This window comes from Oryx dammah, unplaced genomic scaffold (assembly GCF_014754425.2).
Source record: "Oryx dammah isolate SB20612 unplaced genomic scaffold, SCBI_Odam_1.1 HiC_scaffold_26, whole genome shotgun sequence".
Classification (NCBI taxonomy): Eukaryota; Metazoa; Chordata; class Mammalia; order Artiodactyla; family Bovidae; genus Oryx; species Oryx dammah.
In genome coordinates this window covers 3,467,383-3,493,215 of record NW_024070210.1, presented here as the reverse complement: position 1 = coordinate 3,493,215, position 25,833 = coordinate 3,467,383, and the positions used below count along the sequence as shown (strand labels likewise).

Below are 25,833 nucleotides of genomic sequence, written 5' to 3'. Positions count from 1 at the left end.
ATGCCAATGGCCGGACCACTCTCCAAACCAGACCCTTCGGGACAGAGCCTGGCATCAGTGTGTTAGGTCTCCTCAGGTGGTTGTATGATATATGCATCCACAGTTAAGACAATCACGCTCCAGAAACATGCAGGAAAGGGAAAAACGAAACCTTTAAAGGAATGTGGCCTGTCTCTAGGCCGCATCTGCTCAAAGACTTGGTCCTTGGACCGAGGCATTCCTGTGGGTCAGCTCTGGGGATTCTGTTCCAGACACAATGGCTTAGGTCTCTCTGCAGGGCTCTGAGAAACAGGAACTCATCCTCACCACCTAACACAGGCTTCCAGCAGCAGTAGTCATGCCTCAGGTGGAAAAAAAATCCATACACAGAAAACAGAAAACTTCTGTCCCAACAAGGTGGAAGAGCAGTGCCCGAGGCGTTGAAAGCCCAGAGTCCGTTCTTGCAGCTCACCGCTCCACTCCGCACCTACACAGACGCACTGTTTCCCTGGGAAGATTTAGCATCACGAGCATAGAGCCGGGGGATAAGGCTTCAGTGTCTCTCATCTGTGACCTAGAAGTGAAACCCCACAGGATGGCATGTTCAAACTGAATGCATGGTTCAGAGGAAAGCCCCTTGACTCTCAAACCAGGTAGAAATTTTATTGCATAATTATTCTTCACTCAGTCAGTTAGTTCATTTCCTCAGTCGTGTCTGACTCTCTGTGACCCCATGGACTGCAGCACGCCAGGCCTCCCTGTCCATCACCAACTCCCGGAGTTTACTCAAACTCAGGTCCATCGAGTCAGTGATGCCATTCAACCATCTCATCCTGTCGTCCCCTTCACCTCCTGCCCTCAATCTTTCTCAGCATCAGGGGTATTTTCCAATGAATCAGCTCTTCCCATCGGGTGGCCAAAGTATTGGAGTTTCAGCTTCAGCATCAGTCCTTCCAATGAATATTCAGGACTGATTTCCTTTAGGATGGACTGGTTGGATCTCCTTGCTGTCCAAGGAACTCTCAAGAATCTTCTCCAACACCACAGTTCAAAAGCATCAATTCTTCAGCGCTCAGCTTTCTTTATGATCCAACTCTCACATCCATACATGACTACTGGAAAAACCATAGCATTGACTAGACAGACCTTTGTAGGCAAAGTCAATCTCATTCTATTCTTCCCCAAATTCCCAACCATCTTTAGCTAACCTGGTAGGTCAGTCTTTCCCTATTTCACTCTTCCATTTTTTTTAAGGCTAAGTAACTTAATTTTAGTGCTGGATAATATGTCAGTAGTCAGACTTTTAAAACTCCCCCACACTTAACCTAAGAGTGGTTTTATTCATTTCAAATGATAATGAAAGGCAACCATGGAGACAGACTATGTTTGCACCCTTGAGCACTTTTTCAATTTTTAGTTTTAAGTATTACCTACCTCGTGGGATGGTTATGAAGATGGAATGAGAGAACGCATGGAAAGTGCTTGACGCGGTGCCTGCCACCTCGTAAACACTGTGGCCACTCACCCAACAGCTATTTCCTTGTTGTCTTATGTAGTTCGCATCACGGACTGGGCTAGGCTCGACGGATACGGTGATGTGGAAAATCAGACTTGATCCCTGCTTCCACAGAGCTTACAAACTAATTCTCAGTAGATGCCGGCTGTTATTATTTCAAGATGCTAAGAATGAGAATGACCCTTTCACTGCTAAAAATAAATACTGCAAGTGGTACAGCAAGAATTTGCAACCTTTTACTTGGGCTTGCTGATTCCCAAATGGCAGGTATTTGTACAGTTAAGTTTCACGGAAAGAAACAAATGCAGCCCTGAAGGGCTGGATAGCTTTCTGACTTTGATTAAACTTGAAATGCCAGGGATTAGGGGGGTATAAACACAGGCTGAGACAACCAACTTCCTGTTCCCAAGAAGTCTTCACAGTGCCTTATGACATTTATTTAAGTCACTTCCCCTCTCTGTGCTTTGGTTTCTTTCTCTGAAAAATGAAGATACTGGGCCAGATTATGTCTAAGATGCCTGCCAGTTCCAACATTTTCCAGTAATTTTAAGTGTGTCTATGTGCCTTTTCTTTTTCCCTAAAAACAATGATTCAGGCCTGCCAGATTTAATATAGCAGTACTGAAAATAACTAGGCAAAATGCTTTTCCACAGACTGAGACTTTAAATAAAATTAATAAGAGAAGCACAGAGTGGCAGAGGCTGGTAGTTGCCTGCCCCACATTCACTTTGCACTTCTTCCGGGCAACTGAGCCCCGCTCTACGTGGAATGTTGATGTGCCCAGTTAAAAGATCTCCATTTCCAGCCTCTCTGGTGACTCTGGCTAGAATGTTACTGAATTCCAGTCAATGACACGTCAATTGCTCTTTCCAGTACATCTTAAGTGGGAAGGGTCTGGCCCTTTTTCCCCTCATGAACAGCAATCAACAAAAAGAATACGTGGGAAGAAAAATGCTACTGAAACAGGCAAAAGAGTAATTTTTTTCTTCCAAAGTCAGTGTTTTCAGACAAGTTTTTACTTAAGCATCACCATAAGTTAGCAAGCCGTGTGTACTCTCTTTAGAGGATTAGATTGGTTCTGACATCCTTTACACTGCTGGGAAGGGGAACGCCATCACAGACTGACTGTAGGCTTTTCATTCAGCATCCATTCAGAAGTGTGTGCTCCTCTGTCCTCTATAAAAAATGGCCCAAACCCCTTGTGTTGTTACATTTTATTAGGAAATGTAATGCAGTAATCCAAATGGAAGATTTTATCTATATCCATTTAAGAATGCTAAAATGTACTTCTCTGATAAAGGCATCTTACTAGAGTTCTCCAGGGAAACAGGACCACCAGGAAGAACACATTTAGAGAGAGAGAGAGAGAGAAATCTATCTTCAGGAATTGGCTCACACGACGGGAAAGGCTTGGCAAGCCCCAAGTCTGCCGGGTCGGCCAGCAGGATGAAGACCCAGGGGAGAGCTGCAGCTCACGTCCAGAGTCCCGGCAAGTCCCCTCTTCTTCCAGGGACGTCAGTCTGCTTTTAAATTAAGGCCTTCAACTGACTGCGTGAGGCCCACCCATATTATGGAGGGTGTGTGTGTGTGTTTGTGTGTGAGCTCAGTCATTCAGCTCTAACTCTTTGCAACCCCCGTGGGCTGTAGCCCACCAGGCTCCTCTGTCCATGGGATTTTCCAGATGAGAATACTGGAATGGGTTGCTGTTTCCTCCTCCAGGGGATCTTCCCAACGCAGGGATCAAACCCATGCATCTTGTGTCTTCTGCCTTGGCAGGCAGATTCTTTACCTCTGTACCACCTGGGAATCCCAATGGAGGGTAATCGGCTTTAAGTTTACTCACTTAAATGTTCATCTCATCTAAAAAATATCTCCACAAAAACATCTGTAAAGGAATATCTGGGTGTCATGGCTTAGCCAAGTTGACACGTAAAATTAAACATTCTAGCATCTTTAGGTAGTTTCAGTTTTATTTGCAAGCCTTAACTATTTGCAAAGGTAATCAGAGTGCAAGGAGATCTAACCAGCCAATCCTAAAGGAAATCAACTCTGAATAGTCACTGGAAGCGCTGATGCCAAAGGTGAAGCTCCAATACTTTGGCCACCTGATGCAAAGAGCCAACTCCTTGGAAAAGACCCTGATGCTGGGAAAGATTGAAGGCAGGAGGAGAAGGGGACGACAGAGGATGAGATGGTTGGATGGCATCGCCGACTCGATGCACGTGAGTTTGGGTGAACTCCAGGAGATGGTGAAGGACATGCAAGCCTGGCGTGCTGCAGTCCATGGAGTCTCAAAGAGCTGGACACAACTTACAACTGAACACCAACAATCAGAGTTGGTGTAAATCTGTCACAGAGAGTCTGTAGCCTGGACTTGCTGGGGGAAGCCGATCTTCAACTCACCCAGTCTTGCAGGAAATTCTCAAATATCCTGGGCTGTTACCAGCTACACATAAGGAGAAGCCATGTACATGTCTAGTCTCCAGAGCAACTGGGCAGAGACAAGCGGGCAGAGATGCCCTGAATCCCATTTGCAGTCAGTCTGGCCATGTTCCTACCCCCGTTAGACAGTATCACAAGAAGCTGAGAACTCTTACGGGACTCAGGGCCAGAAACTGCGCAGCCCTGCCTGGGTGAATGCCACTGTGTCCCCGAAATGGAAAAGCCACACACAGACAAGCATAGTACCACTTACTCACCTTAAAGGGAATTGTATCCTCTGCCTGTACCTGGTAACTGATCGGCTGACAGCCCATCAGTGTTAGCAAACAGAGCAGTAAATCCACTGCGGCAATATCATAGCTGCCAAAGTCCACCCACACTGATTCCCAAAGCACGTGGTGCATAGCCACCTTTAACACGGGCTTAGAAACACTGCCTCGGAGAATGGCACCCCACTCCAGTACTCTTGCCTGGAAAATCCTGTGGACAGAGGAGCCTGGTAGGCTGCAGTCCATGGGGTCACTAGAGTCGGACACGACTGAGCGACTTCACTTTCACTTTTCACTTTCACGCACTGGAGAAGGAAATGGCAACCCACTCCAGTGTTCCTGCCTGGAGAATCCCAGGGACAGAGGAGCCTGGTGGGCTGCCGTCTATGGGGTCGCACAGAGTCGGACACGACTGAAACGACTTAGCAGAAACACTGCCTACCGTGAGTTCAGTACCCACCACACAATTCAAAAACACTAGTCAGTGCAATCTACAAAGCAGATGCAGAAAGTAGTAAACTGTCTTTTCAGTACAATCTTCCAGTCCCTGAGTTTCATGATGTTTCCCTCCCTCGGTGAGTGTGAAAATTATAACTCTCAAGTGGGAACAAAATCCCCGCGTTTCTTGCCCAGGGATCCCCACCATTCCTCAGAAGTGTGTGCATTTTTCCCAGTTGAGTTAATGATGGTCGATCATGTGGGGACATCAAGTTCAATTCTATCAGAGCGGGAAGGAAAGAGGGAGGTGGAGAGAAAGAAGCTGAGAAAGGAGGGGCTGAGGAAGAAGGGCCACGGGGGTGAGGGGACGTGAGAAGAAGGAAGGAGAACTCGTCTAAAACCACTTCAGGCTATCCCCGTGCTTAAAGGAAGCACAGGGCTATTTTCAGAATGATCGGATCAAAGCATAATACCTCCGACATACCTGAAAGAAACAAATACTTCCTTGCAAGTGAAAGAAAAATATCAACAAGACAAAAGGAAAAATCAAATGTTATGACGAATCCATCTATGAGCAAAGTTGTGGTTTCTGAATCATGTGATTTCTGCATCTTGATTATTGCTTGATTCTAGTCTCACTTATCACAATGTTTAGACACCATGATAGCTTGAAATATTACTAATAGCTCTGTGAGCGTGGTAAAGTGGTCTTTCTTAAGCGGGTCACGTAACTCAAAGAATGGGATCTGCCACAAGGCTTATCTATATTACTTTAGAATGAAGTAGACTAGCATTTGCAAAATGATTTCACTTGATGAGGCCATTTTTGCCAGAGTGAAAATGTACAAAGCATTGTTTGATCATCTGCTCTATGGAAAACAATGGATAGCAAATGGTATTGATTTGGGAAAAAAATTACCTCTTCAGGTAAGCAAAATTTGAATTCAATAAAGACATGCAGATTTTACAAGGCACAGAGTTACAGAGCAAGAACTGGAAGGAGTCTCAGGGGCCAGCCTCGAGTCTTTGTTTTATAGAAACAGCAGCTTCGGCCCTGAAGCCTTAAGCGATTCAACCAATCACTAAGTAAGAGTGTGGGCACTGAGCCCAGACCTTAGGGACCAAGTTCAGCACTGCTGCGGTGCTCCCCCAGCTGTGCCATTTAGGTGTGCCCTATGACCTGCATGCTTCTGTCCTCGACATTCCAGGATTCATATGATGAAATCCTAACACCCAATACAGTGGCGTTGGGACATGGGGCCTCCAGGAGGCGATCGGGTCATGAGGGTTCAGTTCAGTTCAGTCGCTCAGTCGTGTCTGACTCTTTGCGACCCCATGGACGGCAGCACGCCAGGCCTCCCTGTCCATCACCAGCTCCTGGAGTCCACCCAAACCCATGTCCATGGAGTTGGTGATGCCATCCAACCATCTCATCCCCTGTCGTCCCCTTCTCCTCCTGCCCTCAATCTTTCCCAGCATCAGGGTCTTTTCCAATGAGTCAGTTCTTCCCATCAGGTGGCCAAAGAATTGGAGTTTCAGCTTCAACATCAGTCCTTCCAATGAACATTCAGGACTGATTTCCTTTAGGATAGACGGGTTGGATCTCCTTGCAGAGAACCCCATGAGGGTAGGGGATTATTATTTTCATAAAAGGGCTCCAGAGGTCCCTAGCCCCTTCCGCTGTCTGGGGACTCAGTGAGAAGGAGCTGCTATGAGCCGGAAAAGGAGTCCTCACCAGACAGCGAGATGCAGTGCCTGGATCCTGGACTTTCCCGCCTCCAGACCTACAAGAAATAAACGTCTGTTGTGAAAAAGCCACCCCAGGGTGTGCTGTTTTGTTCTAGCAGCTCAAACAGCTCAGACAGTGTGTGAGGTAACTTCAGCCATTTACAGAGGGTTTTTATCTAGAGGCTTGGTGTCTACTTTAATAAATACAATTCATGGTCACCAGGAGCCATAAATAAGCACAGTGTATCAAAACAAACCTAAGCAGAAATCAAGTCCTTGCTGGGCACCTATTCACATGCGCGCACCAATACATGGAATGAAGAAGCATCAGACATTCTCCACCTAAAAAGTTAAAAGCTACTGGAGAAGATCAAGCTGCCACCTGAAACAACATCAAAGTCAACAAATATGGGATTCATACCATTAGTGTTAAAAGATTTTGGAAAAGACTCGTGAAGGCTAAATATCGAGCTGAATGAGTGGAGAGTTCCGTTTTTCAGCCAGGAAAGAACACTAACTGGAAATGGACCCGTTAAGCAACAGTTTCAGAGCAGACAACACATCCCAGGACTGTGAGCCCCGAAAAAGGGGAAATCACTGAGGCCAGCCCTGTGTCCCCCAGTCTCTGTGTGGAGGCATTGAGCAGATTCCAGTACACAGAGGGGAAGTACAGGGAATGCCTTTCCCCAGGCGGGGTCGTGTAGGGCAGTGGAGATGCGGATTGGGCTTCAAGGAGGCTGAGGCACCTGCAGTCTGCAGTCCAGAGCATCAGAGAGAAAGCAGTTACGCAGGAAAAGAGGCCCAGAAATCTGCAGAGGGGCCCACCTGCATCTCCGGCTCCAGACCAATCTATGTATTCATAGTGCGAAATTCCACGGGCCAGGCAAAGAATCAGCAGGGAAAGAACAGTGAGCAAGGACCTGTGAGCTGAACAACTAGTACAATTCTCACAGAGGTGGGAGGTGTTCAAGAGCCGAACAACAGCACAGCTGTAGGGTGGAGAACTCATTCAACTCCTAGAGAATGCCGCGCCTGCGGAAAAGGAGTGCTCCAGACCAGCGTCGAGGCTACTCTGGACCTGCCCTGACAATGCTCGAAAAGCTCCAAACCATCAAACTGTCAGAGCTGAAAGGGGAAGGAGAAAACACACGATTGTATTTGGAGACTTAACACTCCTCTCTCAATAACTGATGGAAAGGTGGACAGAAAATCGGTAAGGGCTCAGACTTCTGAATCCAGACTATCAACCAACACGACAATTAATATTTTAAAACATCATAGCCATTCACTACCCAATCTGTATTCTTTTCAAGGGTATATGGACTAAGATAAATCGGGTCATAAAACCAGTTTAGATACATTTACAATAACTGAAATCAAACAGCATATTCTCTGACCCACAACAAAATGAAGTTAAACATCAGTAACAAAAAAAGAAATCTAAAACATCCTCACGTAATTGGAAATTAAACACCACGCTTCTGGAACTTCCCTGGCGATCCAGCAGTTAGGACTCTGCCCTGACACTGTGGAGGTCACAGGTTCAACCCAATGTCGGGGAACGGGGGCCCCATGCCACACAGCACAGCCAGAGGAAAACAAGAAAATACAAAGGAAATTAGACACCATTTTGACCTGAATGAGAAAACATGACGTATCCAAATATGGGAGATGCTGCTAAATTAGTGTTTAGAGAAAAGTTTAGTATTAAATGCCTATATTTACAAAAAAGAAGATCCAAAATCAAAAATCTAAGCTGACATCATAAGAAGCTAGAAAAAGAGCAAATTAAACTCTAAGTTAAAGAAAATAAATAACAAAGGTACAAGCAGCAATCAATAAAACACAAAATAAAGGAGCAAAGGAAAAAAAGATCTAAGAACTCAAAAGCTGGCTCTTTGAAAGATAATTGACAAAACTCCAACTATACTAGTAAAGAGAAAAGGCATAGACTGGCCGTATCAGGAATGTCTTATAGACAATAAAGAAATACTATAAACCAGTTTATGCCACTGACAACTTATACGAAATGTAGAAATTACTTGAAAAACACAAACTGCCGAAACTGACATAAGAAATTTAGAAGCTGGAGAGCTCTTTTTCTGCTGTTCCTCAGCAAGTTATCTTCTCTGAGCTGCTCTGCAACACTGGAACCAGGGCCTGTAAACGCGTTCTTTTGCCAGAGAGCAAGGCGGGTACCATGGGGACATTCAGAAGCAAGGAGCTTCCATCCCCAAGACAGTGCGCTTTCTTCTTCCTGCTCCTGTGGTGAGCTCACCGCAGCCTCAGGGACACCCTGTGATGCCTCCATTCCAGGGAGGGCTTGGGACAACCAGTGGCCCTCACCTGCCAGGTACTTTCACCAACACGCCAGCAGTTTTCCCAGAAAAGTTCCACCGGCACCACAAAGGGGAACTTCCTAAAGTTCAGCAGCCTTCCAGGAGGCGGCTTCCCAGTAAGTCTCAAGTCCACCCCCAAAGCCAAGTTGCTGCTTGCCAGCTGCAGCGGCACCATCTCAGCAGTTCTGGCCATCCGCAGAACCAGGGCCACGCCCCCTCCAGTGAGATTGGAATCTCGGCCTTGCATGGAAACCCTCCTCTGGGTGTGCTCCTTCCTTGAGGACTCTGCCCAGCCGAGAGAGCGGCTGCTCCATAGCTGCCATGTCTGTATTCTTCAGGGGTCTCCTTACCTCTTAGCAGTTAATCCTGTTACTAGTTAGTAACTCTCTATGTGAAGTTTTTCCTAGTGTAGCTTCTGCCTCCTCAGGGACCCTGACTGATACAACTGATGAGCTCCACCTAAGATTTAAGAAACTCACAAACTCTTTCAAAAAATAAAGAGGAGGGAACACTTGCCAACTGAGTTTATAAAACATCATCCTGGTACTAAAACCAGACAAAGACATTAAGAAAAAAAAAAAAACTAAACCCATATTTCATGTAAACATAAACACAAAAACCCTTCACCAAATACCAAGGAATCAAATTCACTACTATATACACAGGGTAATAAACACCACTTGGTCATGATATATCTCAGGAAGGCAAAACTGTTTTAATATTTAAAAATCAAACATGAAATACCATCTTCACAAAATAAAGGAGAAAAATCACATAACTGTCTTATTAGGTATATAAAAGATCACATAACTTTTTGATAAAATTGAATCTCTATTCACAATGAAATTCTCCGCACACTGGAAATTGAAGGCAGCTTTCCCTAAATAAAGGGAATCTACAGAAAAGAAACACTGTAGCTAACATCACAGTTAATAATAAGAGACACTTCTTCCCTACAGCCAGCAATACAGCAAGGACATCTGTTCTTACGCGTCTTCCCTGCCTTGTACCAGAAGCCCTAGCCAGCGCAGTAAGACACAGAAACGAAGCAGACCGACTAGGAATGAAGAAGGAGAACGATCTGTGTTCACAGATGGTGTTATCATATATGTAGAAAATCCTAAAAATTTTGTTTCTTAAAAAGCTACTAAAATAAGTGAAGTTAGTAATGCAGTGGGACTGCAGGTCAACAAAAGAAAATCAACTGTATTTTGATGTATGCACAACAAAGAACTGAAAAATAAAATGAGAAAACACCATTTACAATAGCATCAAAAAACAAAATATTTAAGGATAAATAAAATATGTATAAAAACTGTACAGTGAAAACTACAGAAACTGCTGAGAGATATTATAGAAAGCCTCAAAGCATGGAGATGGAACACGATCACAGATTGAAGGGTCGATATTATTAAGATATCCATTCTTCCCATCTGTAATGCTGGTGTGATTCCAATCAAAATTCTAGAAAGGACTTTGCAGAAATATATGAGTCAAAACCTTATGGAAATGTAAAGGATCTAGATTATTCAAAACAATTTTGAAGGACAAAGTTGGAGGATATAAGCTGAGCTCAAATTTTACTATTCCTCACCTCCACTGTATAATCATAAGGGATTTGATTTAGACCATGTGTGAATGGCCTAGCAGTCTTCCCTACTTTCCTCAAGTTAAGCCCAAATTTTGCTGATCATCTGAGCCACAGTCAGCTCCAGATCTTGTTTTTGCTAACTGTATAGAGCTTCCCCATCTTCAGCTGCAAAGAATATAACCAATATGATTTCGGTATTGACCATTTGGTGATGTCCATGTGTAGAGTCATCTGTGTTGTTGGAAAGGGTGTTTGCTAAGGAAGAGAATGTTATATTTGCCTAAAGACAGACATACATATCAGTAGAACAGAATAGAGTCTATTATTATTGGTTGTACACATGTATGGTCAATTGATTTTTGACAAAGGAAGTCTTTTCAACAAATGATGCTGCAGAAACTGAATATTCAAACAGGAAGAATATGAACCTCAATCCTCATCTCTCTTCATGAACAAAAAGTAATGCACAGGGGATCACAGATCTGAATACAGAAACTAAATACACTAAGATTCTAGAAGACAAGAAGAAAACATCCTTGTGAACTTGGGCCAAACAAATAGTTCTTCAGACACCAAAAACACACCTATCATAAAAGAAGAAAATGACAAACTGGACTTCCAAATTCAAATTTTGTACTTTTCAAAAGATACAGACTTGGAGAAAATCTACAAAATACATATCTGAGTTTAGAAAACAATTGCACGTGAAATGTATAGAGACCTCTTACAACTCAATAATAAGACAAGGAACCATATTTTTTAAACAAGCAAAAGATTTGAGCAAACATTTTATGAAAATATAGGAAAGAGAAATAAGCCCTTGAAAAGATGCCCAGCAGCTAATGAACCTACTACAGAGTCACAAGAAAGGGTTAAAATTAAAAATAATAATAATAGGAAGCACTGACAAGAATGTAGAGCAACTGAAATTCTCAAACATTTCTAATGGGAGTATAAAATCATACAATTAATTTGGAAATGTTTGACAGGTTCTTATAAAGTTGAATACACACTTCCCAATAGGATCTAGCAATTTCACTTCTTGGCATTTACCCAGAAAAAATGAAAACATATGTCCACACAAAAGCTTGTACTCGAATGTTCATAACAGTTTTATTTGTAATTCTAAAAGCTGGGGGGACAACTTGTGGTATACCCCTTCAATGGAGCAAATCACTGATATACATAGGACATAAACAAATGTCAAAAACTACATGATAAGTAAAAGAAATCATTCATAAAAGATCATACACAAAGTGTATGATACCGTTTTTATAATGTTTTGGAACAAAGAAAACTTATCAACAGTGACAGAAATCAGACCAGTGATTGCCTGGGAGCAGGGTGGGGTGCGAGCAAATGACTGCACAGGTATAAGCGAGAACTTTCTGGAGTGATGAAACCATTTGATATCTTGGTTTATCCATTTACCAAGACTCACTGAACTGTACACTTAAAATGCGAACATTTTACTATATGTAAATTACACCTCAATAAAGTTAATTTTAAAAAATATGTAGTGACCTAAACTGGAAATCACTTAGACTGGTTTTAATTAAAAAATTTTCCTCTGTAACCTGATTTATTCTAAAATTTAGTTTCTTGTCTCTAATGGTAATACAAAACTTCATGTTGGTTTAGCCTACATTAAATCATTATAAACTCCAAAACTGTAGAATTAGTTCAATGAACTTTTAAACCTTCATTATAAAAAAAAAATTATTTTATCCACATGAATTAACTGGTTTGCTTCAAGGGGGTACACTAATGATTAGATATAAATTATAATCCATGAGAAACATTCTCACCTACACTTAAACATATTTGTACTTCAATTAAATACATACTTCTAACCACAACAAAATATTAGAGGGTGCTCCAGTTCTATACACCAGCAAAAGCTTAGGTGATCATCTATCTTCCAGGCACAAGGAGACGGAAGTACTCATTAGTTACTTTAGTTTGTCACCAGTGCCAGAAGAGAAGTCAGACCAGAAAGGCACAATGAAATCAAACGAAATATGTGCTACAATTTTACCTTTGGACCCACTAACCGCACTGGCTACATGCCAGGGAGCTTTCTTCCTCCTTCCAGCCACCTGGCACAACGTTCAGAGTTGTAAGGGTCACAAGACTAAAAGCTGGACCCAAAAGAAAAAAAAAAAAAATGCAGGTAACCCAATTAATCTGCTAATATTTATTACTGTAGAAATATCTTTAGAGGTAGTTATTAATGAGCTATTTTTCAAATCATCTCACTCATCATAATTCAAAAATATATCACTTTAAAAAGGAAAAGAAAAAAATACTTTCAGAGTGCAGGCGTAACATGTTGGAGTGGTTCCCACACAGCAGAACTTCCAGGGTCTTCAGCTTCCTATCAGGCAGCATGGCCCTCGATGGGGACACGCGGTTAGCGTGAACAGACACATCGCCATCCGAGCGAGTGCTGGCCATCTGCACGGGCAAGTAAGATGGCAAAAGCCACCTCGGCATTAGCACAAGGCGTCGGGGTCTCAACGCCCTAACCGCTCCCAAGGATGGGGCCCGTGTACTTCGTGTCCTATGTATGGGACACATCAGGTCATGTAAAAGCTTCATCTGTTTCCCCTTGGAATTAGTTCTAAAATAATCTTCAAGAGGATCAGCAAAAATATATTTTTCTCCCCATTTCCTCTTCATTATTTTTCACCTCTGAAAGGCTCCTATATTGATCATCAAAACGAGAATTGGCTCTGAACCAAAACCATAAGGAAGGACAATGCAGAGTGTCCCACGGCCCTCTATGGATTAGTGCAAGGCTTCCACACGGAAGTTGTCAAACTGCGCAAATTCAAAGGAGTGAGTCCCAATCGCGGCCCAGCCGTTTTCTGGGAAGTTCACAGAGATGTTCTTCCAGAGGGTCTTGCCATTCAGCTTGCCGGAGGAGAAACGGCCCTGGAATGGAGAGAGACACACCCCTTAAGAGACATGGGAAAATGGTCCTCTGAAGCCTGCTGCTCAACCGAAGGGCCACCCACTTAGTGTAGCAAATATGTAGCAAATATTCTTCTCACGCAAGACTCATCAAGGCAATAGGATCCCACAACTTTGAGAAGTTTGAAATGCAGGGGAAATTTTCTCAAAGGAAATTCTCATCTATTTATATAAACAGTTCCCAAGGCACAAAATCCTCAATATTTCCTGTACTCCCCCAAAATGCTGTAAAATCTGCAGCAATGTAACACTTTTCATAACATCATGATAAAATTGTAGACAAAAGCTCACTAAAATAAAACATATTTCTTATTTACACGTAGTTGCAATTACGTTCTCTGTAGCTTACAGCTACCAGGTCTTCAGACAGGACTGCAGGGGCCAAGAGGTTTATTTAAGGTCTTCATGAAAGAGAATCAGCCCAGCCAGGAGAAGAGCAATTAACCTTCATTTTACTGTTTTATCCTCATGTACAGAATATCACTTTGAGGTCATATCAAAAGCTCACCCTTATGTTAGGAAAACAGTAACCAGCATTTAAACTGGTGACTGGGAGGGGCGGGGGGCAGTGGATGGAAGAAGAGAGAAACACCCACAGGAACAACGTACTGGTCACTGTCAGAGAAAGATAAACATAATACCTTGCTCAGACAGCTGCCCTTCCTACTTAGCTAAGTGCCCGGCACACAGCTCTTACCATTATTACAGCTTGCTTGTGAGTAAACATTCACAGCACACTCCTTCCGGCCCCATTTAAAACTAGTTAATTTCAAAAGGGTGAAGAGCAAAAGACCCAAAGCGCTGGGCGGAGTCAGAATAAAATCTGCTCTCCAGTCATACGCTTATAGTGGAATGGGCCTTCGTTTAGTTCTTGTGTTTTACGGCTGCAGACATGGCGACGAGCAATCAGGAGCACAGATTCACCAGCGATGCTCAGACCTGAATTCAAGTTGCCCGGCTCCACAAGCAGAGCCACAAACGCTCCCACGACTGCACACCTCACAGCGCTCCAGCTCCAGCTCTGAAAGTGCTTACTGAACCTCTTCCGCCACTGAGGGACTGGTGACTATTACACTGAGCCCGGGGGCTTGCGCACACAAACCCCATTAAGCACAGAAGCTCGTCTCCCTGCCCCGCCCCCGGCATCTGCTGCCCCATCCTCTGACCGCTGCTCCCACCCGGCCAGTCAGAGCGCGCCCTCCGCTCAGACCTCAGCTCAGTCACCACCTCCAAGAGGTCTTCCCTGGCCGCTATCTGGAGAATCTGGCAGGGAAGCTACTTTATCTCATTATCCCATTTTTACCTTCACAGTTTTATTTGCTTATTTACAGCAGGAGTCAGCCAGCTCTGGCCCACAGCCCAGCCACCTATTTTTATAAATTCAGTGGAACACAGCCACCCCCGTTCATCTACCTACTGTCAAAGGCTCCATTCTCCCTACAAAAGCAGAGCTGAAGAACTGCAAAGTACACCATAGGGCGCTCAAGGCCTAAAATAGTTCCTCTTTGGCCCTTTACAGGAAAAAAAAAAAAAAAAAGCTTAGTAAGTCCTGTCCCAGAAGAACAGAAGCTCTGAGAGAGCAGGAGTCTTGCCTGTCTAGTTCACTACTATATCCCTAGAATTTAGAACAGTACATATAGTAGACACTTGATAAAAATGTGTCGAGTGAAAAAAAATAAAAATCATCTAACTCTCAAACAGCCCACAGAGCTTACTTTCATTTTAAAGGTAAGGACGCAGAGGTTCACCAAGGTGAAATAACCCAGACCCACGCTAGCATCTCAAGAACTGGCGGTTTGCTGGCATTATGGCAGGTTCTCTGCCTGTTCTCCACTGTTTATCACACTTTCCCCATCTCATGTGATAACATAAAATGTTAATAATAATAATAAAAAGACACAAGAAAAGAACATTTTACCTCCAGGAACTGGGATCAGCAATACTTACATTCAGAGTTAAAGTGAGTGTATACCATTTTTTTGCTGTAACATCAGCATGTCCTAAACTATATATGATCCATCCAGCTGTAACACAAAAAGATTATCCTAGTTGGCATATTTTTAAAATCTAAATCACTGAATCACAGAACTCACTTGGGGGTTCTTAGATGCATCCGTATGTAGTAAAGTCGGTCATAATAAAGATCGACGTTTCCAAGACTTAAATCTACAACCGATTTAAAACAAAAAACATCCTTCTTTGAGGAATGCCCTCAACATACAGAGATCCTGCCCTGAGCCATATACAATACATGAGCTCACAAGAGGATGAGCAAAGTAAGCTTACAAACCAAGCAGGGCACATGAGGCCTCAGCATGTATATCCAGGTCTGTATGTACCCCTGACCGGACCAAATATGCGAGATAAGCAGCAAGAGCCAAAAACGACCCTAAGATTCCAGGTAGTGTGACTGACCGTGTGTTGTGTGTTAGTCGCTCAGTCGTGCCCGACTCTTTGTGACCCCATGGACGGCAGCCCTCTGTCCATGAGATATTCCAGGCAAGGATACTGGAATGGGTTGCCATTTCCTTCTCCAGGGGATCTTCCCAACCCAGGAATCGAACCCGGGTCTCTGGCACTGCAGGCAGATTCTTTACCAACTGAGCTACAAGGGAAGCCCCGTATAACTGACTACAAGGTAATATTAACTGCATTAGAGAATTAGAAATTTTCAATTTTTGAATGTATTATATTTGAATGCCTGGCAGAAACTCAGGATGAGATGCTCAATGGGCAGTTTAAGACACAGGGCAGTGGGAACTGAAGACAGAGATTTAAATCTCTAGTTCCACTTCTTCCACTGCCTCATTTTGAGACCTTCAGCAAATCAGTTAACCTCTCTGGCACTCTCTTTTGGATTGGAAAATGCGAGGTACCTTCCAGGCCAGTCATGCTATGATTATGCAATTTCTATTCTAATATCCTTATTACCTACTCTCTCTTTAACTTCTATTTTATCATTGGAGCCCTTTAACCTAAGGAAGAAGCAAAGGGGGAAAACAATAGAAGAGAAGACTTTTTATTAATGCAGGATGAAAGTCAAGAGAGTTTGAATCAGAAAGAGTCACCAATAAGATCTAGTTTCAACAGAGTGGTGTGTACTCAAACCAAAGTGACTTGAACAGATTCTAAGTACCTATTCTAGATAAAATACTATTATACATAAGACAGAGACTGTTAAGATGAATAATAAAGTCAAGCTGTTTTCAAGTTATTGACTAAATTAGGAAATAGGGTATCTCCATTTTAAGCAAGTTAATTCTTCCCTTTATATTTCCATAAGCACACCAGCAACATTCTTATAGTTCTGCTTTTTTTTTTCATTTCCTGAGTATTCTCTCCTTACCCCCATACCCTACTCTAACAGCCAGCTCAAGGCTACAATACCCGAGAGACTTTGCACAATTTCCTCTTTCACTGAGCTGCCTCTGTACTAATTAATTAACACTATAATTTGGAATCGTCTGGCGTTTGCTTACACATGTTGAATCTCTTCCCAATTAGATGCTCAAACATGGTGAGGTATTTCATTGCTCCCATAGGTAAAAAGCAGACACTCACAGCAACATATCACACAGTAAGTGACGTGCCACAGAAGAATGCACTTACCTAGATCGCCTGTGACTCTGTAGGTTCCATTTGCAAAAATCCAGAAGAAAATCCCCCTGGCGCTTCTAATCAAAATACCACCTTTATTGACTCTTCCAGCAATGAACACGCCTCCTTTCTCAGGGGTCTCTATGTACACATCACACTTTATAGTCAGATTGGACCTGCAGAATCAGAGTGTTAGTACTTTTAATTATGTCATTTCAAATGCAGCACCAATGGCTCACTTCACAGCCACATGCTTCCCAACTTCTAACTGAGGGAAGGATGTGTTTCGCTAAGTCCACATTAATAGCAGGTATGGGCGTCAAGAATCTTCACCAATAATGGTTTTAAATTTTACATGACTAAAGTCAAGTCATTTCATTGCCTCTTTTAAATGACTTACTTTTGGAAAATAATATTTATTAGAATCCCATGGACGGAGGAGCCTGGTAGGGTACAGTCCACGGGGTCACAAAGAGTCGGACACGACTGAGCGACTTCACCTCACCTCAAGTTTCCTAAGAATATATTTCCTGTATTTTTATAATAAAATGGCTTCTTACTCTAAGAATATAATAAGAATCCATTTTTTTCTAGGAATACATAAAAGATAGGTTTCCACGTAAGTCTGAGCAAAAACGTTTATTATTTACATCAGCAAAGAGAAGCAGTGAAGGCTACGTATTAGCCTCTGGGAAAAGTTACTTTGAGGCTAATTTTTACATTTAACCCTAAAAAATGACAGAAGAAAGATCTAACATTATTTTCTCTGTCAAGTCAGTCAACTCTCCCTTAACTCTACAGCAGGCGTTTTCAGACCTGAGCCTCATGGAAGTCACCCTGGAGGGCGTGTTTGATTCCACCTGCCAGCCCCACTCTCAGGGTCTGACTCAGCAGGTATAGGGCGGGCCCTTGAACCTGCATGTCTAACAGACTGCCAGGTGACGCTGATGTTGCAGGTCCAGGAACCTCACTCTGAGAACCATTTTCCCCTGTAGGGTATCTCTGTCTATGAAGAGGCAATAACACCCGGGTTTTGGCAGTGCTGACTGACAGAGTATATCAAAGGAGGAGAAAGATTCAGCCAACCAGGAGCTAACAGGGCATCATCAATGAGCTCTCCTCCAGGCTTCCTTTCACAAATGCTACCAGATTTCTTTTGCAGTGATTTGTTGATGTTTAGCTACTAAGTCATGTCCAACTCTTTGTGACCCCAAGAACTGCAGCCCACCACGCTTCCCTGTCCATGGAATTCTCCAGGCAAGACTACTGGAGTGGGTTGCCATCGCCTTCTCAAGGGATCTTCCTGACTCAGGGATCAAACCTGGGTCTCTTTGCATTGGCAGGCGGATTCTTTACCGCTGAGTCACCAGGGAAGCCCACAGTCACCCCAATCCAACATGACCTCTGAAACAATTCCCCTCCTACTCAAATTTTAAGTGCAAATGGGAAAGAATTAGCTTGCACACAGCCAAGCAATGAAGCAAGCAATTCATCTAAAACTAAGAATGCCAAGAAATATATTTTTGGAAATGGGGAGAAACTGGATCTAGAATTATGTGGCTTTTACATTTCTCATCACTGAATTTTGCACAGGGAAATGTTACTTTGTAAAGGAAAATATAAAAAAGAAGCACCTACAACAGGTACACAACCATCAGGAAAATCCTCATTTAATCATTTAATCAAAGTTGGGCTACTTTACGGGAAGATCAAATGCTAAGTAACTAGAGACCAGTCTCTCCTGTATGTCCCCCCCTTCTTTAGAGAGCGCTCTTCTCTGTGCACATCACCACCAGCATGAGACCACCTGGGACCGGACTGGTTCCTTAAATCCCCTACCTCTCTGCCGGTTCATCAGAACCTGTCAGCACCATAAACTCATTCTATTTAGTGCAACAGTAAGAGAAGATCAAATGTTTTCCTTTTTTACATCACATTCCATAATAAATTATTCTTGCATCAGAACTTACAGGCAATTTTACAGATAATGAATAAAATAGAATAAAAATTTGGCTTCATCTTCCACAGTCATAACCCCTCAGAAGTGCTGAGAGAATAAAAACCAGCCAACATATTAAGCAAATTTGATCAAAAGGATTCAGAGTTCAGGTCTGTTCAAAAAAAGATAATTTTGTGATTGTCCTCAGATCCCAGCCAAAGCTTACTCAGTTCAGTTCAGTCGCTCAGTCGTGTCCGACTCTTTGCGACCCCATGAATCGCAGCACGCCAGACCCCCTGTCCATCACCATCTCCCTACTAATAAGATGAAAGTCTGAAGTAGCTTTGGGAAAGTCCACCCTCTATAGTCAAATTACTGTGCTAACACTTAACTAAATCTAAACGTGAGGGAGAAGGCAATGGCACCCCACTCCAGTACTCTTGCCTGGAAAATCTCATGGATGGAGGAGCCTGGTGGGCTGCAGTCCATGGGGTCGCCAAGAGTCGGAAACGACTGAAGCGACTTAGCAGTAGCAGCAGCAGCAGCAAGTGTGAGGGAAATTCTGTCCTAAACACAGTTCTAAAAACTGACGGCGCCCTGCATGCACAGAGTTGATTGACTGGAACAGCACTCTGGATACACTCTAACTGCCCGTTTCCTGCCTTCAGGGAGAAGACAGTGATTAAAACAAGGCTGTGAGAGGAAGTCCAAGGAGCAGGGGCTACAGCGCAGGACAGACCTGGCCTCTGGCTCTGGTTCTGAATTTAAGAGTATGGGTTCCTGAACACTTTTACCCCGAGCCTCAGTTTCCCAGGCTGTAAGGTAGGCGGGTGCTGCCTCCAGTATAAAGCAGCCGTCGGGAGCACAGACCAGTGTTCAGTGTTGCCCAGCTTTCACTCCCTCCACTCCTGCAATAAACCGGCATCACCGCCGAGGACAGAAATGAACGTGGGGTGTGTGTGCATCTCTCAACAGCTCTGGCTCCCCTGCACCCAGAATAGGATGATGAGAAACAACACAAAGTAAACAGGATGAGAGCAAATTTTACAAGGTTTTGGGATCAGGCCCGGAAGTGTGGATCGGGTCCGGCAGCGGGCGGGGTCGCGGTGTGTTCCTGAGCAGCAAAACAACAGGAGGAGGGCGGAGCCAAGAAGACGGAAGCAGTCCTCTCTCCACGTGCGCAACCGAGGTTTTCCGGTTCTTTTTCTCTCAGAACACGCCACTATTTCCTTCTCTCCCCACTTAACTTCATCCTCCCCTTCCCTACCTCCTTCCCCACTGCAGTAGTAAAGACTGAGTACTGCTATGTAAATACTGCAAAGCCTTCAAAGTTACCAAGAGTTTTGGTTACTCCTTGGATGGTGTTCTATATCATCTCTCTATTAAAATGAAATTCTCTCAACTTTTCTAGATTCTCAGCCAGAAACACAACATTTGGGGTGCAGAGAGAACTTCATGTAGAAATGTAAGGTAGGACCCCGGGGGCCATGATGGGCCGCCCCTCCTCTCCCTCCCGCCGGCGAGGAAGTCCCTAACGGGGGAGCCTCCCGGATCCCGGGGACCAGTGACAGCCCACTCCACCAGCTAAAGCCACCCCGCCCCAGCTGCATGAACCGCGCCGCCTCAGCTGCATAAGCCGCCCCGCCCCAGCCGCATAGAGAAACCTATCAGCTCGCCACGCCACGAACCAGCAGCCTATCCAAACCCCCATCCGCTAGCCCAGCCATCCCTCGCAACGTGCATATATAAACAAACTTCCAACTCGGTACCCCCGTGCGGATTTCTTCTACCTGCCCGGTTCGGTTCCGGGAACCCCGCCCGGGAGCGCTTCGCCATTAAAGCCTGTCAGAGATTTTGGGTGTACCTGGTCGTCTTTTACCTAACAGAATATTCACAGGCATGGGAGATGAGGATTGCCCCACAAAGTATCTATGGCGGCTGGCTTCCAGACAAGTGGTCAAAATATAACAGGGCCCATCCCTTAGACAAATAAACTCAGTCACCTGTCTTACAATAAGACCATTAGTAAAAAAAAAAAGAAAAAAGAGGAAATCACAAAGCCCACTGACATGACCAGAATATCCAGATAAAGTGTCTAGTACAGAAATCAAATTGCCAACATCCATTGGATCATCAAGAAAGCAAGAAAGCTCCGGAAAACCATCTACTTCTGCTTTATTGACTATGCCAAACCCTCTGACTGTGTGGATCACAACAAACTGTGGAAAATTCTGAAAGAGATGGGAATACCAGACCACCTTACCAGCCTTCCTGAGAAATCTGTATGCAGGTCAAGAAGCAACAGTTAGAACTGGACATGGAACAACAGACTGGTTCCAAATTGGGAAAGGAGTATGTCAAGGCTGTATATTGTCACCTTGCTTATTTAACTTATATGCAGAGTACATCATGTGAAATGCTAGGCTGGATAAAGCACAAGTTGGAATACAGATTGTCAGGAGAAACATCAATAACCTCAGATATGCAGATGACACCACCCTTATGGCAGAAAGTGAAGAGGAACTAAAGAACCTCTTGAGAAAGTGAAAGAGGAGAGTGAAAAAGTTGGCTTAAAGCTCAAAATTCAGAAAACTAAGATCATGGCATCCGGTCCCATCACTTCATGGCAAATAGAGGGGGAAACAATGGAAACACGGACTTTATTTTCTTGGGCTCCAAAATCCCTGAAGATGGTGACTGCAGCCATGAAGTTAAAAGACACTCACTCCTTGGAAGAAAAGCTATGACCAACCTAGATGGCATATTAAAAAGCAGAGACATTACTTTGCCAACAAAGGACCGTCCAGTCAAAGCTATGGTTTTTCCAGTAGTCATGTGTGGATGTGAGAGCTGGACTATAAAGAAAGCTGAGCACAGAAGAATTGATGCTTTTGAACTGTGGTGTTGGAGAAGACTCTTGAGAGTCCCTTGGACTGCAAGGAGATCAAACCAGTCAATACTAAAGGAAGTCAGTTCTGAGTGTTCATTGGAAGGACTGATGCTGAAGCTGAAATTCCAATACTTTGGCCACCTTCTGTGAAGAACTGACTCACTGGAAAAGACCCTGATGCTGGGAAAGATTGAAGGTGGGAGGAGAAGGGGACGACAGAGGATGAGATGGTTGGATAGCATCATTGACCTGATGGACATGAGTCTGAGTGAACTCCGGGAGTTGGTGATGGACAGGGAGGCCTTGTGTGCTGCAGTCCATTGGGCTGCAGAGAGTCGGACACGACTGAGCAACTGAACTGAACAGAGATGCTGGTATAAACAGTATTTCTGTTGTATAAAAAGATAATCCACCAAAGTTATCCTAAATTAGATAAGAATTCTTTATCCTAATAATTCTTCACGGTGCTATAATGGTTCCAGAAACGTTGGATAACTGAAAGTTTCTGAAGACTTATATCAGAGCTTGTGACTAGAACTGCATTTTATAACACAGATTAAGGCTCTGCAGAAGAGATAAAGACTTTCTGCAGCATTCCTCAAATAAACAATTCAAGGCTGTCTTCCAAATTATCTTCCCTTCCCTGTCCGATTTCCAGGCTACAGATATGGCTATTTTGTGACTTCGCATTAATAGTTACTATCACTAAGCCTGAAATGCCTGTATTTTATGTCTCACGGTGGAAGTATACTAGCTAAATTCACTAGCCAACTGAAAGCTGATTTGCTTTTTACTATTGCCATCTACTGTCACCTTGTAAACAGATTTTGCACAAAGGCTAAAACAGTGTAATTCAAGTATGGGTCCAGCAGGTGGCAATACCAGATCAAGACATCAACTCTCCAGCAAAAAAAAAAAAAAGGCTTAAAAACAACATGCATATCACCAAGTCTGCTTATGCATAAATTTTAAATTATAATTGGGGCCAAAGCCCTCAGACTTCACATTAAAACCAATCTTGTCCTGCAACAATTACTATTAAATTGGGGAAATCTGAGGGAAGGACACCGAACAACAGCAAAACGGCTGGCTGGTTTGGGCCCACTGTGGTATTCAATGGTTATCACAGACCTGTTAGGCTCCTGGACAAGGAGGGCTGTTGTGGAGTCCTGGCTTCAGAAGGTACCTGACAACATTACCAGGTTATTTCGCCAGATCTACGGTAAAGACGAGGTCAGTTTTACATACCATGTGTAATCCCCGATAACGCTGATGGTGTTGAACGCGTCGGCAGCCCACGTGATGGGCCTCTGATTGAGAACCTGCCGCAGTGTGAAGCGATGGTCTCCGGGGTCTTCCATATTCACGTAGTATTCAAACACCCCAGTCTGGTCAGCAAAATTCGGAGCTTCACTAAAAAACGGGTAATCTGTTCAGAACACAATAAATTGTGTGTTATCAAATACTTACAGCATCTCTTCTCTCTAATGTTTTCTGGTACATTCTGATATACTTTTGAAAAGTTTTAAATAGGCAAATGATTATTTTTTATTGTTGTTCAGTCGCTAAGTCGTGTCCAACTCTTTGCGACCCCATGAACTGCAGCATGCCAAACTGCCCATGGGATTTCCCAGGCAAGAATACTGGAGAGGGTTGTCATTTCCTTCTCTAGGGGATATTCCCGACCCAGGGATCGAACCCTTATCTCCTGCATTGGCAGGCAGATTCTTGAACACTGAACTACCGGGGAAATGATACTAATAGTCAAAGGGTAGGGTTTAGGTAATTAAAGAGCTACTGACTTTATGTCATCTTTATTAAATATCAATACCATCAGTCTGACACACAGACTTTACATATTCAATCCATGCAAATGCTTAAGAGGAAAGATCCTGAGTTCAAGAACACGCAGACCTGGGTTCAGAATCCAGCTCAGTCAGTTCCCCAGGCAAGTTGTTTAACTGCCCTGACTTCCAAGTTTTCAATGGTATGAACGTGGTATGCACTCAGTAGAAACCGAACCTCAAATTTTGGATTTTGATGAGCACACCCTCTCGTGATGCGGGCAGTGGCAGTGAGCAGCAAAAAGCCACTGCACCGTCAGCCACACAATCTCAAGGGTAAACAACAGAGTCACTGAGCGCCATTCTGGGCCCTGACAGCCGTCCTGGGCTCCCTTTCTTGACAGCATCAGGAGCGACAGGAGGCGTGCCACACCTCGTTGGGCTTTGTGTTAGAGGGCTCTGCCCAACTGCTGGGTCACATAGGCGTTTGGAGCACACTGAAGGTAGACTAGGCTGAGTGAACAGGTTTTGGTAGGCGAAGTATATTAAAGTACATGAAGTACATTTTTTACTTACGATATTTTCAACTTATGGTGGGTTTATCAGGACCTACCCTACTGTAAGTTGAGTAAGGTCTGTACAACTTTCATTCCAACCTCTAAATTTTTTCTGGCACTGAAAATTACAGGGCCCTCAAGCTGCGAGGTTACTTGGAAGCAACAGAGAAACTGGGTTCCCTTTACCACATAGAGATTTAAAACTAAATCAATGTGCTTCTCACAGACCCCGTCTTGCACCAGTTTGATAGGTAGAAATCTATGCATTACTGCTGAAAATGGGAACCAAGTTAAGTGTCAGTACAAAGACCTACCAATGTTGAAGTTATCCTCATAGACAGAGGGGAAGCGCTGGGACTTGGGAGGCGGCGGGAAGCTGCCTTTGCGGCCGGAGGTGAGCGTGGTGAGGGTGAATAGCTCGTCCTCCTGCAATTCCAGCGTGAAGCTGCCACCACTGTCAAGCAGCTGAGAGAGAAACGACGCTGTGGTCAAGCCAGGCACCTCGGTTCATCTCACGTGAGTCAAATAGCTTTTTAAAAAATGAGCTTAAGAAATGCCAAAGTGATTTCTGTTGGAAGTCCCTAATTATTTGTGAATATGCACACTTAATACCAAGGCCCTGGAAATCTTTTTTCTTAAGTTCTTTAGAAGACTTTATATAATTACATTCTAGAAAGGATATTAGGAGCATTTCACTTCATGGAAGAAGGAACAGATGACCCCCAAATCTATTTCTATCAGTCTATGCTTTCCATTAGACTGTAAGATCTTTAAAGCCTGTGTATAAATTCAATATATGTACCTAAGAGATCTGCTTATTTATTTTTTAGGACTTCACTAAGGTAGAAATATCTGAAAATCTTACTGTTGACTCAGCTATTAAACACAAAAAACCTTACTATTAATTTAAAAAAAATCCTACCTACTCATTACATGTTCAACACATATTTCAATTAGCAAACTAGGTTTATGTTTTGGCAATGTAATCTCTTAAAGCCATAATCGCTTCATCTCTAAAATGAGTAGAAAATACATACCACATAGGGCTGCTGTGAGTATTAAATGAGACAATATTTATAAAGTTCTAAGCTCAGTGAGTGACCCAGAAGAAACATTCCCCACATCATAGGTGTCCTACGGCAGATACAAGCCTCTAAAGACAGTGAAAGCTTTTGCATAATTGACGTTGGCACTAAATGTATGTTCACTTCATGAAATCTGAGCAGTTCTTCTTTTCTACTTTGAATTAAAGGTGTTTATATCACACCTTTGCTTTAATAAATTGTTGGTCAGATCTATGAAATATCTAATACCATATTCTGGCTTAGGAGTAACCCCAAATGATACATTTTTCTTATGGGAAAATCAATTTCATGATGTTATTTCTAGCAATGTGTCATACAAAAAGTAGATGCTACACTAACTTCATTTATTGCTAGTGACTAGTTGAGTCACAGAACATTAATAATTACCAGAAAAAGTAGGTTTGTGTCAGTTAGGCAAAGTGATGTGCTTGCATGGACCAATTCAGTCTTTGAAACATTTATTGATAAGAAACCATCATTTACTAAGCTCCACACTAGGCACCTGGGACAAAAAGGCAGGGACCTTTAAGGATGTATAAGGCAGGGACTCAATCATTGAGGCATCTGGTGCAGCAGGGACGTGCTTACTAGGCAAACACACATCCCCAGGTGGCTATGACCCTAAGACTGGTGGGAAGGCTTCAGAGAAAGCCACACTTGGGGTGAGTCTTGAAGGATGATAAAAATACAAACAAGGTATCCC

General features: G+C 43.4%; 1 protein-coding gene across 2 annotated transcripts in view; it reads right to left on the bottom strand.

Moving 5' to 3' along the window:
* Window positions 1-11,390: 11,390 nt before the first annotated feature.
* GALC (galactosylceramidase) overlaps window positions 11,391-25,833 on the bottom strand; it is a 56,779-nt gene continuing 42,336 nt past the window's right edge. For both annotated transcript variants that reach the window (XM_040227523.1, XM_040227524.1), the window contains exons 13-17: window positions 24,360-24,510; window positions 22,953-23,133; window positions 16,888-17,051; window positions 15,226-15,302; window positions 11,391-13,239 (exon numbers count right to left, since the gene is read on the bottom strand). In XM_040227523.1, the coding sequence (XP_040083457.1) occupies window positions 13,093-13,239; window positions 15,226-15,302; window positions 16,888-17,051; window positions 22,953-23,133; window positions 24,360-24,510 (720 nt within the window). In that variant the 3' untranslated portion in view covers window positions 11,391-13,092. The remainder of the gene's footprint in view (window positions 13,240-15,225; window positions 15,303-16,887; window positions 17,052-22,952; window positions 23,134-24,359; window positions 24,511-25,833) is intronic.